At 44.4% G+C, this 11,448-nt stretch overlaps 1 protein-coding gene across 1 annotated transcript; it reads right to left on the bottom strand.

Annotated features, from left to right (window-relative positions):
* Nucleotides 1-4,484: 4,484 nt before the first annotated feature.
* MRPL58 (mitochondrial ribosomal protein L58) lies at nucleotides 4,485-10,899 on the bottom strand. The gene is made up of 6 exons (XM_074971025.1): nucleotides 10,682-10,899; nucleotides 9,260-9,296; nucleotides 7,575-7,634; nucleotides 6,689-6,771; nucleotides 5,528-5,697; nucleotides 4,485-4,667 (listed from the first exon to the last, which is right to left on the bottom strand). Exons 1-6 carry the CDS (start codon nucleotides 10,865-10,867, stop codon nucleotides 4,583-4,585), a joined length of 621 nt encoding a protein of 206 aa, XP_074827126.1. The 5' UTR covers nucleotides 10,868-10,899; the 3' UTR covers nucleotides 4,485-4,582.
* Between the last annotated feature and the right edge of the window lie 549 nt (nucleotides 10,900-11,448).

The following is an 11,448-nucleotide window of genomic DNA, read 5'->3' as shown; positions in this document are numbered from 1 at the left end:
GAAAAGTTTTTTCTTTCTCCTTTCTAAAAGTAAACCGTATCTCCATCTCTAGGTGGTGTCTAAATTCCATTACTGGCTACAGATTTAAACCGCACAGCATGGTCCTCTTTGTTGCTCTCTAGTTTTCTCAACAGATAAAAGGTAAACCAACAAGGGACTGTGGATCTGTGTAAACAGTTCCTGGCAGACTGATTACCCTTTTCCAGCACAACATAGTAGGATGCCAATCACTGTGTCTATGAATTACAAACACATCATTCAAGCCCGCTAGGTTTTTTTTTTTTTTTTTTATGCTAATCCCCTCTGGTGTGAATTTTTGCTCTTGCTTGGAAAATAGCTCTATTCAGCAGCCACCTTCCATCTTAAAATCCTTTTCATGCAGGTGAGCTTTGCTTTAACCTCAGTTCTCATTTTTGTTGCCCCCCCCCCATTTTAATGAGCATTAAATAAGTTTTCGGTCTTCTTCCGTCTCCATTCTCTGCAGAGGGGGTGAAAGAGGCAACCAGATCCTCCCTGACCCCTCAGTGAAGGGAGGAAGATGCGTGGCGTGGGGTGGCACAGGACCTGGCTGTGCCTTGAAGGTGTTCAGGGATTTGGGTGTCCTAGACAGGAGCATGCGCACTGTTGAGGTCTCATGGGGACCATGGTTGCTACAGGAAAGCCTGCGAGTTGCACGGCAAGGGGGAACCGTCTCTCTGGGAGGCCCCAGCTGCCTTTCCTTGCATGATCCTGCTGTCTCCAGATTGTGCGGCTTCCATCCATTGCATCCCTGACGCTTGGGCACTGGGCACAGAAGGACCCTGAGCCCTCGGGGCAGCAATCGCTTCAAAGGGACTAGAAGCAGGGATGCCCTTTTGAAGGGGATGGGCCAACTGCCTCTGGAGAATAGCAGTTTGGGCCTGGCTAGTGACCATGGTAGTCTCAGTGCTATTCCACCAACGCCCCTCGCTGCGCCATTCTAGTAGAGCAGCTTCCTATTTCGCTGGTCCTACCCCTTCACTTGGAGCAAAACATGCCTCTAAAGCAGTGGTTCTCAAACTTTTATACTGGCAACCCCTTTCATACAGCAAGCCTCTGAGTGCGCCCCTCATAAATTAAAAACACTTTTTAATATATTTAACACCATTACAAATGCTGGAGGCAAAGCGGGGTTTGGGGTGGAGGTTCACAGCTTGCAACCCCTATGTAATAACCTCGCCACCCCCTGAGGGGGTCATGACCCCCAGTTTGAGAACCCCTGGGCTAAAGCTATGGCAGAGAGAGACCAGAGCCTAGCGACAGGTTTCAGAGTAGCAGCCATGTTAGTCTGTATCCGCAAAAAGAAAAGGAAGACTTGTGGCACCTTAGAGACGAACAAATTTATTTGAGCATAAGCTTTCGTGAGCTACAGCTCACTTCATCCTTTCCTTTTTTGCAGTTCCTAGCGCTAGCTCCTTGCCATTTCTGAGCTCAGGGCGCCATCGTGTGGCTTCTTGATTCGCTCAAGGAGTTTTGTGAAAACTTTATTCTCTCCTATTGATTTTTTCCTTTTCTGTTTTACGTGGACGGGTTCACTGGCTGCTATTCAAATGTGTCCTGTTTTCCATTAACCATAAAAGCAGCAGCCAAGGCATGCCTCTAACAGAGCTCGGGACATAGCCTTTATACCCACAAGGCCTTATAATGGCAACCAAATCAATCGAGTGCGGACATCCTTTACAGCTGAAACCGCCTTTGCTGCTTTTTTTTATTCATTATTTAGACTCTGATAGCGCCCACAATATGCTAGGGGTTTCTACAGCCCTAAGCAAATGTAGCTCCCTTGCTCTGAAGCGTTTGTACCCTCACAATTACGGTACTGACAACCACAAATTGTACAAAAAATCATGAGTTTGGCTTTAAAGCAATGTGCTTAAGAAAGCCCCATGGGGTGCCTCTTCTTTGGTTTCTGGGCTCTGAGCCTTTCGTTGACCCTTGCTTCACCTTCTCCAGCTTCTCCCCCCCCCCAGCCATGAGGGCTATACATTTTTTTTTATATTTAACAAAAGCTGAAATTCTGATGTAATCACTAGTTTGCAGGAGATGCTATTGTAAAACACCAAATGTTACTAGACTTGTGATAAAATCACAAGAGCTGGCACCAGTTACACCAGTGTATGTAACTTTATTATAGGTCATTTTTCATGCAAGGATGACAAATATGCCCATTATGCTCTTCTAACCCACAGATACCCACTGTCAGCTGGTAATTATGTTTGCCTTTCTTTAGTGAGGCGAAACTTAAGTTACACTTCTTTGCTTGAAAAGTTCATCAAAGTATCAATGAGAGAAATGTGGCTTTATGTTAACGGAGTGAGCTGTATAATAGCTCCTTTGACTTCAGATCACAGAAGTGAGGGTTCAAGTTCTTGTTGTACTGCAGCAGTCTGGTAAAATGTTAAACCTTTTACTATACCAAACTCACCCTATACGTAAGGAAATAAGAAGATGATGCCAGCAAACCTCCTGGGGACTTCAGTGCTGCCCTAGTATTAAAATAAACTGATTTGAAAAGAAGGAAAATAAGATGCAATTAAATCATTCACATCCTGGTTTTACCCAGGTATAGAGTTCATGTATGTGCATACATTTGGCTAGAGTAACTTTGAGAAATGGAAAAGCTATGCTGTGAGAAAGCAAATTAGTCTGCAGGGAACATACTCTCTCCTAAAATCACTTGAACTATGGCAACCCCACAATCCCTGGTTTAGGAGGCCGTTAGGCCACTGCGGGCACATACAAGTGCTTATCTTCAGTTTCCCTTAGCAGAGTTTGCCACCAAAAGCTATGGAAAAAAGAGCCAGCCAATAATTCATTTACAGGCACAATTCCCATAGAAGTGCATTAGAAGAGCGTAAGACTGGGCTCAGCATCTTCTCATTAACCATCCTCTGCATGGATGGCGCGTGAACTGCTGTCTCGGGGAGGCTAGCCCTCAGCCCGCCCCCTTCTGCCCAAGACCCTGCCCCTTCCACCCCCTGGCTAGAGGCCAGAGCACTGCCCCCAGCCCTGGAGTGCCAGGAGGGAGCTAGTGGAGTGGCGCCCTGGAGTGCACAGCGGTCTGAGCCAGGGCCACACCACAGGAAGGCTGGAGCCATGTTGAGCGGGAAGCAGGAGGGAGGAGCTGGGGGTGGCGCATGGCAGGGCCACGCCTGGCTGTTTGGGGATGCACAGCCTCCCCCAGCCTATGCTACCCACTGCCCATGATCCCAAAGAATGACCCCAACAGACAGACTCTGTGGAAGATAGTATTTTAGACACATTCATTTGCAGATTTTTTAAAAAAATCCCACCTAAAGCATAGCACCTAATAACTCCAGTCCAAGGTCAGGGCCCCCCATTGCTAGATACTGCACAAAGTAGTAGCAAAAGACAGTCCCTGTCTCTGACATCTCTTAAGCAATCTTCCTTCTGATGGAATGCTTACCAGGACAATTTCATAACTTATTTTAAAAAGTGCACAATTGTTAATTAACACTTAGGATCAGCAGACTGATAGAATGAGCGAGCTGCTTAAAAAGTAAGTATGAACCAGAATCTGTTCTATCCAAATATGAACTAGATGATTGTACTTTAAATTGGTAGATTAAGAACATAAGAATGGCCATACTGGGTCAGACCAAAGGTCCGTTTAGCCTAGTATCGTGTCTTCCGACAGCAGCCAATGCCAGGTGCTCCAGAGGCAATGAACAGAACAGGTAATCATCAAGTGATCCATCCCCTGTTGCCCATTCCCAGCTTCTGGCAAATAGAGGCTAGGACACCATCTCTGCCCACCCTAGCTAATAGCTATTGATGGACCTATCCTCCAAAAAAGAACTAGATAAATTCATGAACCCTGTTATAGTCTTGGCCTTCTCAACATCCTCTGGCAAGGAGTTCCACAGGCTGACTGTGTGTTGTGTGAAGAAATACTTCCTTTTGTTTGTTTTAAACCTGCTGCCTATTAATTTCATTTAGTGACCCCCTAGCTGTGTTATGAGAAATCTAACAAAACCTAACTCATGTATATTCTGTTTAACTAAAGTTTAAATAATGGGATGTAAGGCAAAAAGAATCTCACCTTCACCTGACCGTGACACTTCACCAGAAGAGTTTCTGCTTGTAGCAGAGAAAGACTAGTGACAGCAGCCGAAGCTTGCTAAAGTATCTTGGCAATTACTAATACACTTTTTTTGTTTAAATCTCTGGGTGTGCAACTTTTCTGCTTAAAGGCTAACTTACTTGCTTCCACAGAAGCAGGGATCGCTCTCACACATGAATACAGAAGGGTCTACAGTTGGGGCAGGAGGAATTAAAAAAAAATTATGGCAGAAGAAAGCCTAAGCATTTGGCTTTCTTTTAAAGCATAGACAATTTCTCTGAGACATTAATATTCTACTGCAAATATTGTTAGTGAAAACCCACTTTACTAAATACAAGAAAGCTGATGTTAAATTACATTTTATTTTTACATGTTTTAAGCAAAGACTTTTTTAAAGACCGTTTATAATTTGCGTATCCTCTTCAGTTTCCAGGCCAATGTGTTTAAAAATACAACATCCAGGGAATTTTGTTGTTGTCTTCAATCAAAGTCTACCCTCCTGCTTTGTTTTATAGTCGAATGAATTTTTTTCTGTCTCAGTCGTTCACGATTCATTTTTTGCACCCTAAAAACAGAGAAAAGGTGCTTTAAACAGCCTACCCCTAGAAACATTTAAAAACAACTATTCCACACTTGTCTTATGATAACACACACCACATGTTCCTAGGTGCTGTCCATGCATGCAGGGAGACAATCCCTGCCGTTTGGATATTGTAATTTAAGTAAATTGCTGAACTATAATGAATTATTCATGCTAGGATAGGAGTGGAAAAATTTCATGTCTCAGGATGTAAATTGATTATCACAGAGGCCAGGAAGGAATTCCAGCCCTTCTCACCCCAAAACAACAACATTACACACTTGGCCATAGGGATCTTTCATCTTCCTTTAGAGCAGTAGTTCTGAACCTGTGGGCTGCTTGTGGCCCAATCAGCATACAGCTGCTGCCCATTGACATCCTCAGTGCTATACAGATAGTCTATATACTGTGTGGATGTGGCCCATATAGCACACAGAAAGCTGCATATGTGGCCCGCCGTAACAGTAAATAGGTTGAGAACCACTGCTCTAGAGCATCAGGTAATGGTCACTTGTAGAATATGGATACCAGATTTGATGGACCAGTGGTCTGAGCAGGTATGAAAAAAGTTAGTGGCTAGCACAGTATAAAGTTACATTAAAACACTCCAGGTCCCGAAGTGATAGAACAGTGCAAGTTACTTCAGAATGATCTAGCTAGAGCAGCCCTTCCTGAGCCATTGTCACCCTGCTGTAGCTTTGCTACAGTCCCTCCTAGCATCATGATAACCCTGCCGAGGGAAGCCTATCTTTAAACCACCTGCGAATTCCAATTGGATTGTGTATCTGGATTTTGTCAGGATAATCCAAATCTAGTTGAAGTGGAGCCCTATTTCTGTTTTATACCTGGCTATGAGGAGCTGGGAATTCTCCTTGGATACCACACTGGATTTCTGAGTAGCCTCCTTAATCATGTTTCTGATTTTTTGCAAGCAATCTGCCAGATTCTTCATTTGGTAGCGACTCACTTCAGAGTTTATGATCAGCTCGCCAGATCTATTTATTTTATTCTTGTGCTGGGGAGAAAGAGAAAATATTTGACCATGAACATTGTTACAAATGTATCATTTACTGGCACAGAAGCTGTGACAGATATGGCAATTTTCCACAAAATCTTGGGGAAATCTATTGAATTAAGTTTAAATAGCTTTGAAATCCATTGTATTATAAATACAAAATGTATGTATTATTGTGGGATTGTATGTGACTTCTTTAGGGGACACGTGACCAGCATCCGCCCTGGGGAAGTGTTATGAGCTTCAAAGGACTATTTTAAACGATGTGCCAGACAAGAAGGAACTTTTGGGACAAACATGGTTAAGTGGGTTTCCTAGGAAATAATGGTGCAGAAAGGAATGCAAATTCCAACCTCTGGACCCAATTTTTTGAAGCTGAGCCCTGAGGAAAGAACCATAATCTGACGCATTACCTATGCACGGTCTCTGAGGATCAAAGACACAACCTGCATAAAGGAAAGGCTAACCTATGCATGTGTGTGCTAGGTCTGAGCTGTTATGAACTTGTAACCACAGAAAATCCCCTTGTGGGGTCTGAAGGTCTGATCACCTGCCAGAGCCCTTCATGAAGTTGGGAGTGATCTCTGGTAAGCTTAGAAGCATGTGTGTAGGTTTTTATTGTCTTCTTTACAATGCTTTCACTTTAAGAATAAATGGGCTGGCTTGGAAAGGACTGTTTGGTAATTTATAACTGAACAATGATGCTGTTTGTAGCCTCTGAGGAGAAAGCAAAGCAAGCCTGCTTAGGCAGTCTGACTTGCTGGGGAAATCACAATGTAGTAGGGAACTGTGCAGCCTGAAAAAACTGAAGTCCAGAGAGAGAAAGATGCGGGTCTCCACCCAAAGGAGGTGATGGCTGAGGAGCTGCAAGCCTAGACTGGGTGCCCTAGCCCATGAGCGGAAAATGCAGGTGCAGTTGCCCTCAACTGTGACAGAAGGTTGTAAAGTTAAACAAAATGGTTGTAATCGGAAGGAAAAGGTTGACAGTTACCATCACTGCTATTTTCTGCCTCACATCTTCTGCAATCCAATCTGCTGATGCCAAATGGAATCTAACTTCTGCCTTACTATTCACTGTGAGTGGAAAACAGAGAAGGGAATGTTTAATTCATCTCATGCAATCCACATTAAATGCAGCTGGTGATTAGATTGCCATGATGATTCTCATTTGAGGGCGCAGCAGGATCACAGCAGTTTCTTCTTTTTACACCCTTTTCCTGCTCTTCTCGATGCCACAGTTAAAGAAAAACTCTACCTAGGTGTTTCTCTGGACCCCACCCCACTATCTGATCACCAGGGCGTTATCAAATAGCATCTAACTGCTACTTCCAATTACAAAGACTAAATCGCTTAATACTTATTTAAAAAAAATTATCCTGATATTTGCATTTATAAAAAAAGTTTTCCTCCATATGTTGTTAGTAATTCCTTAGTTAACTGGAAGTTGGTGTGGTTTTTTTAATCTGGTTTTAAGAACTCTGATTACTTTTTGCATGTTTTCTCAGCTTGTATCACGAAAACAGACTAGTTAGTTTCACTTTCAGCTTCTCTTGCATTGCACAGCTGAACAGTTCAATTTGCAAACACTGTAGAGACCTGTTTTTGTTTAAACAAAATTGTTTCTGTTGGAATAAAAATAAAATTATTAAACATTTCTACTGGTCTTAAGTTTTGCGATGACTTCTTTTTACAACACTTAAATTTTGGGTTAAGCTTGGCAGGTCTTAATGTCCCTTTAAATGTCTTAACTATAATGAAAAATGAATAACAAGCAGAAAGCCATTCTCAAATTTGATTAGGATTTTTAAAAAGCATTGGAAATCCAAGTTTTCAAATTGTTGTACAGTCTATATTTTTAAATAGAATATTTTTTGTACCTTTATTAACATTCTGGCCTCCGGGTCCACTGCTCCGGCAATAGGATATGGACAGACAGTCTAGAAGACAAGAACGCAGGAGTACTTAACCCCACAGCCAGATCTACAACTAATCACACAGTAAGAAACTATCTAAATCAGTGTCTCTCAACCTTTCCAGACTACTGTACCCCTTGCAAGAGTCTGATATGTCTTGCGTCTAGTTTCACCCCACTTAAACCACTTGCTTAGAAAATCAGACATAAAAAGATAAGTGTCACAGCACACTATTACTAAAAAATTGCTTACTTTCTCATTTTTACTATATAATTATAAAATAAATCAATTGGAACATAAATATTGTACTTACATTTCAGTGTATCGTGTATATAGAGCAGTATAAACAAATCGTTGTCTGTATGAAATTTTAGTTTGTACTGACCTTTTTATCTAGCCTGTTGTAAAACTAGGCAAATACTGATGTACCCCTGGAAGACCTCTGTGTACCCCCAAGGGTATGCGTACTCCTGGTTGAGACCCACTTAAGTGATGTGGGGATGGGGGAGAGAATGCAAGTTGAAAGTTGAGATGGCCAACTCAGAATCCATATTGACTAGTTCTGGTAGAGTTAACAGACAGCTCCTCAAGTGGAAAGGTAGCTGCAATAAATACGATCCTCTGAGGTATTTGATATTTCTATGTGTAAACCCACTGTTTTCTTGCAAGGAAGCATGCTTACAGATTAGATAATCCGTTAGGGCCTGATCCAAACCCTACTGAAGTCAGTGGAAAGACTACTAGTGGAGTGGGTTTTGGACCAGTACTTTATTGCTGTTAATCCCCAAAATGACAGGTTTCAGAGTAACAGCCGTGTTAGTCTGTATTCGCAAAAAGAAAAGGAGTACTTGTGGCACCTTAGAGACTAACCAATTTATTTGTGTACATTGTAAGGAGAGTGATCACTTTAGATAAGCTATTACCAGCAGGAGAGTGGTGTGGGAGGAGGTATTTTTTCATGCTTTGTGTGTATAAAAAGATCTTCTACACTTTCCGCAGGATGCATCCGATGAAGTGAGCTGTAGCTCACGAAAGCTTATGCTCAAATAAATTGGTTAGTCTCTAAGGTGCCACAAGTACTCCTTTTCTTTTTGCGAATCCCCAAAATGAAAGTTAAAGAATTCCACCTTATCCCACCCCACCAAAATACTTTTCTTGCTCAGGTTCAGAAAGGCTTTAACCATTATAGGCAAGATTTTCAGTCTCATTGCTTTATATTAAAATACTTATCTGCCATATGCAAGTCATTCTAAATTTTAATTGTCCTTCTGCATTACATTTCCTCCACCTATCCCATTTTCTATCATCAAATATCAATCATCATATAGCCTCTCTTCCAGCTCTTATAGCGTACAAAATAAACTCAGGATTAATGCAGTTTGTCAGGTTCCTCCCCTCTCTTCTTTCAGTCAACACATCTTGTGCACAAAACTTATTTTATGATTAATTCCTTACGTTTATGGGGAACATTTCAATGCTAATGGAAGCTGTAGAAATTAATACTTTGCTAATGACTTACTACTTTGCTTTTTGTTGTTTCTGTGCAGGTAACTGAAATCTTTTACATTTTAATTGATTTACAGGCAATAAAACCCCACTGAAAGCAGCGTGGACAAAGAAAAGGCATTTCTCTTATATGCTAGACTTACCCATAGGAATATCAGGAGAAGTTTGTTTTGTCCCATCCTATAAAATACACACACACAATGAAACAACTGCCGTTTGATGCTCCAGAAAGCATTTTTGCAATAAAGTCAGTCTCCAGAGCACAGTTTAGAAGAAAATATAATTACAGAAGCTATTGCTACATAACTACTCTATCTTTCAGAAAATGACATGTTCGAAATTGCTTTGTGAAAACATCCCTGTAATCAGTTGTATATCCTGGACCTAGAACTATTCTTTTATCTAGTGTATGCATCTGAGAGTGGGTTGCTGCAGAGGCCTGGTTTATAATTCTCATTTTTGCACCTTTCACCTGTGGTATCCATGCTGGATATTTTCCTCTTTCCCTTGTGAACAGATTAGCTCATGTTGTCTCACACAATCCTGCTCTATAGGCTCTTTCCACACAAGCTGTTTTTATGGTCTATTTTAGGCATTTGTAATATGCCATCCAGACATTCCATACATCTTGTACTAGTACAGCCTCACCTTATCCCTCTCCACTGCTCTCCCTTTTTCCATAATTAAGCTACATGTCACTTGATGTTTTTTCAGCTTCCCATTGGAGACTGACATCTTTGCCAAGACAGACACCACAACCAAACTATCACCACCAAGGATGCTGTTACTCTCTTTTTATCTTCGGCCTGGTCTACACTGCCACTTTACAGTGCTGCAACTTTCTCGCGCAGGAGTGTGAAAAAACACCCCCCTGAGGGCAGCAAGTTTCAGTGCTGTACAGTGGCAGTGTAGACAGTTCTCCCAGCGCTGGGAGCTACCCCCCTCATGGAGATGGGTTTTTTTACAGCGCTGGGAGAGCTCTCTCCCAGCGCTGGTGCTGCGACTACACGCCTGGTGCCGGCAGCGCTTTAACGTTGCTAGTGAAGACAAACCCTTAGAGCCTTCTGTTTTCTGTTGTTGAGGTTCTGCTCCCTGTAAAGCCCAGCACAGAAACAGGTCCTCAAAGTAACTTCTACAGCCAGGAGACATCACATGAAGCTGTCGGCAAGGCTGTTTCTCTAGCACAGGATAATGTCATGGGGCAATGGCCCAGAGGGAGCATTCTGAAACTACCCCACAGGCACCACGTAGCCACTAAAGGGTGGTTTGCTTTGAATAAAACAAGGGCCAACAACAGTTACAAATAATTTGACATCGCCTATTATTTGCTGTGCCTACACTCCCACATTGCACTCAAGCCACGCCCATCAACTTCTATTACTATCAGGCTCCACCCACGGCAGTCTGACCACGCCTCTGTCCCCTCCCACTTCTATCAGGCCCCACCCATTGCACTCAAGCCCCACCCAATTCAATTAGATTCCACCCGTTGCAATCAAGCCACGCCCCTCAACCGCTGGCCGCGCCCCTGCCTTGACGTTCCGCCTCGTCCCCACCCTACGCACTTGGGTGCCCTCCGCGGGGTCGCTTCTGGCCTGCTCCAGATAGAGCCTGTCCAGGGCGTATTCGCTTCGGAACTCGGAGCTGGGGGCGGCGCCGGCGGCGGCTCGGTGTACGATGCCGGGCGGGGTCCGGGCGGGAAGCAGCGCCGGCCTCGCCCGGCAAAGGCCCCGCAGCACGCGCGCCGCCATCTTGGGCCCTTTGCGTGCACGCCCCTTAGGTGTCCGCCGTCTGGCCGGGAAACAGCAACTGCGCTGTGGGGGTTCCGGGGCACGTTCCCCCCGGCCCGTGGTGCTGTGAGTGCAGGGCTGCGGACGCTAGGGGCGCCCACGCCGCCTGGCGCCTGCAGGGTGGCGTGGCGTGGGCCCAGCACTCAAGAGGCCTGGTTGCGTGGGGCTGTCCCGCTGACCCCCAATAGCCAAGCCCCTGCCCTATGCCTCCACAGCTGCCCCTACACAGGGGGTTGCATCGTCACTCGCTCAAATTTGGCCCAGCTGTGTCCTGCCCACCCCCCGTCGGGGAGGCTGGGCCAAACCTGAGTAACACCCTGACCCCAGGGCCAGCTTGCAATGCGTGCACATCTAGCCAGGCCCATGGGGCAGGAGCCACCACAGACGAGTGAGTGCAGGCAGCCTTGCTCTGCAACCACCCTTCCCCCCCCCTCAGTTCCCCCACCCCTTGGGGGGTCAGGACCCAACCTTGCAGCCTCCCTCTCCCCAGCGGCAGACAGGGTTTCCCACCCTCCTGGGGACAGGCGCCATCTGGCTTTAAC

This window comes from Natator depressus, chromosome 14, assembly GCF_965152275.1.
Source record: "Natator depressus isolate rNatDep1 chromosome 14, rNatDep2.hap1, whole genome shotgun sequence".
Classification (NCBI taxonomy): Eukaryota; Metazoa; Chordata; order Testudines; family Cheloniidae; genus Natator; species Natator depressus.
This window is presented reverse-complemented; position numbering and strand designations above follow the sequence as displayed.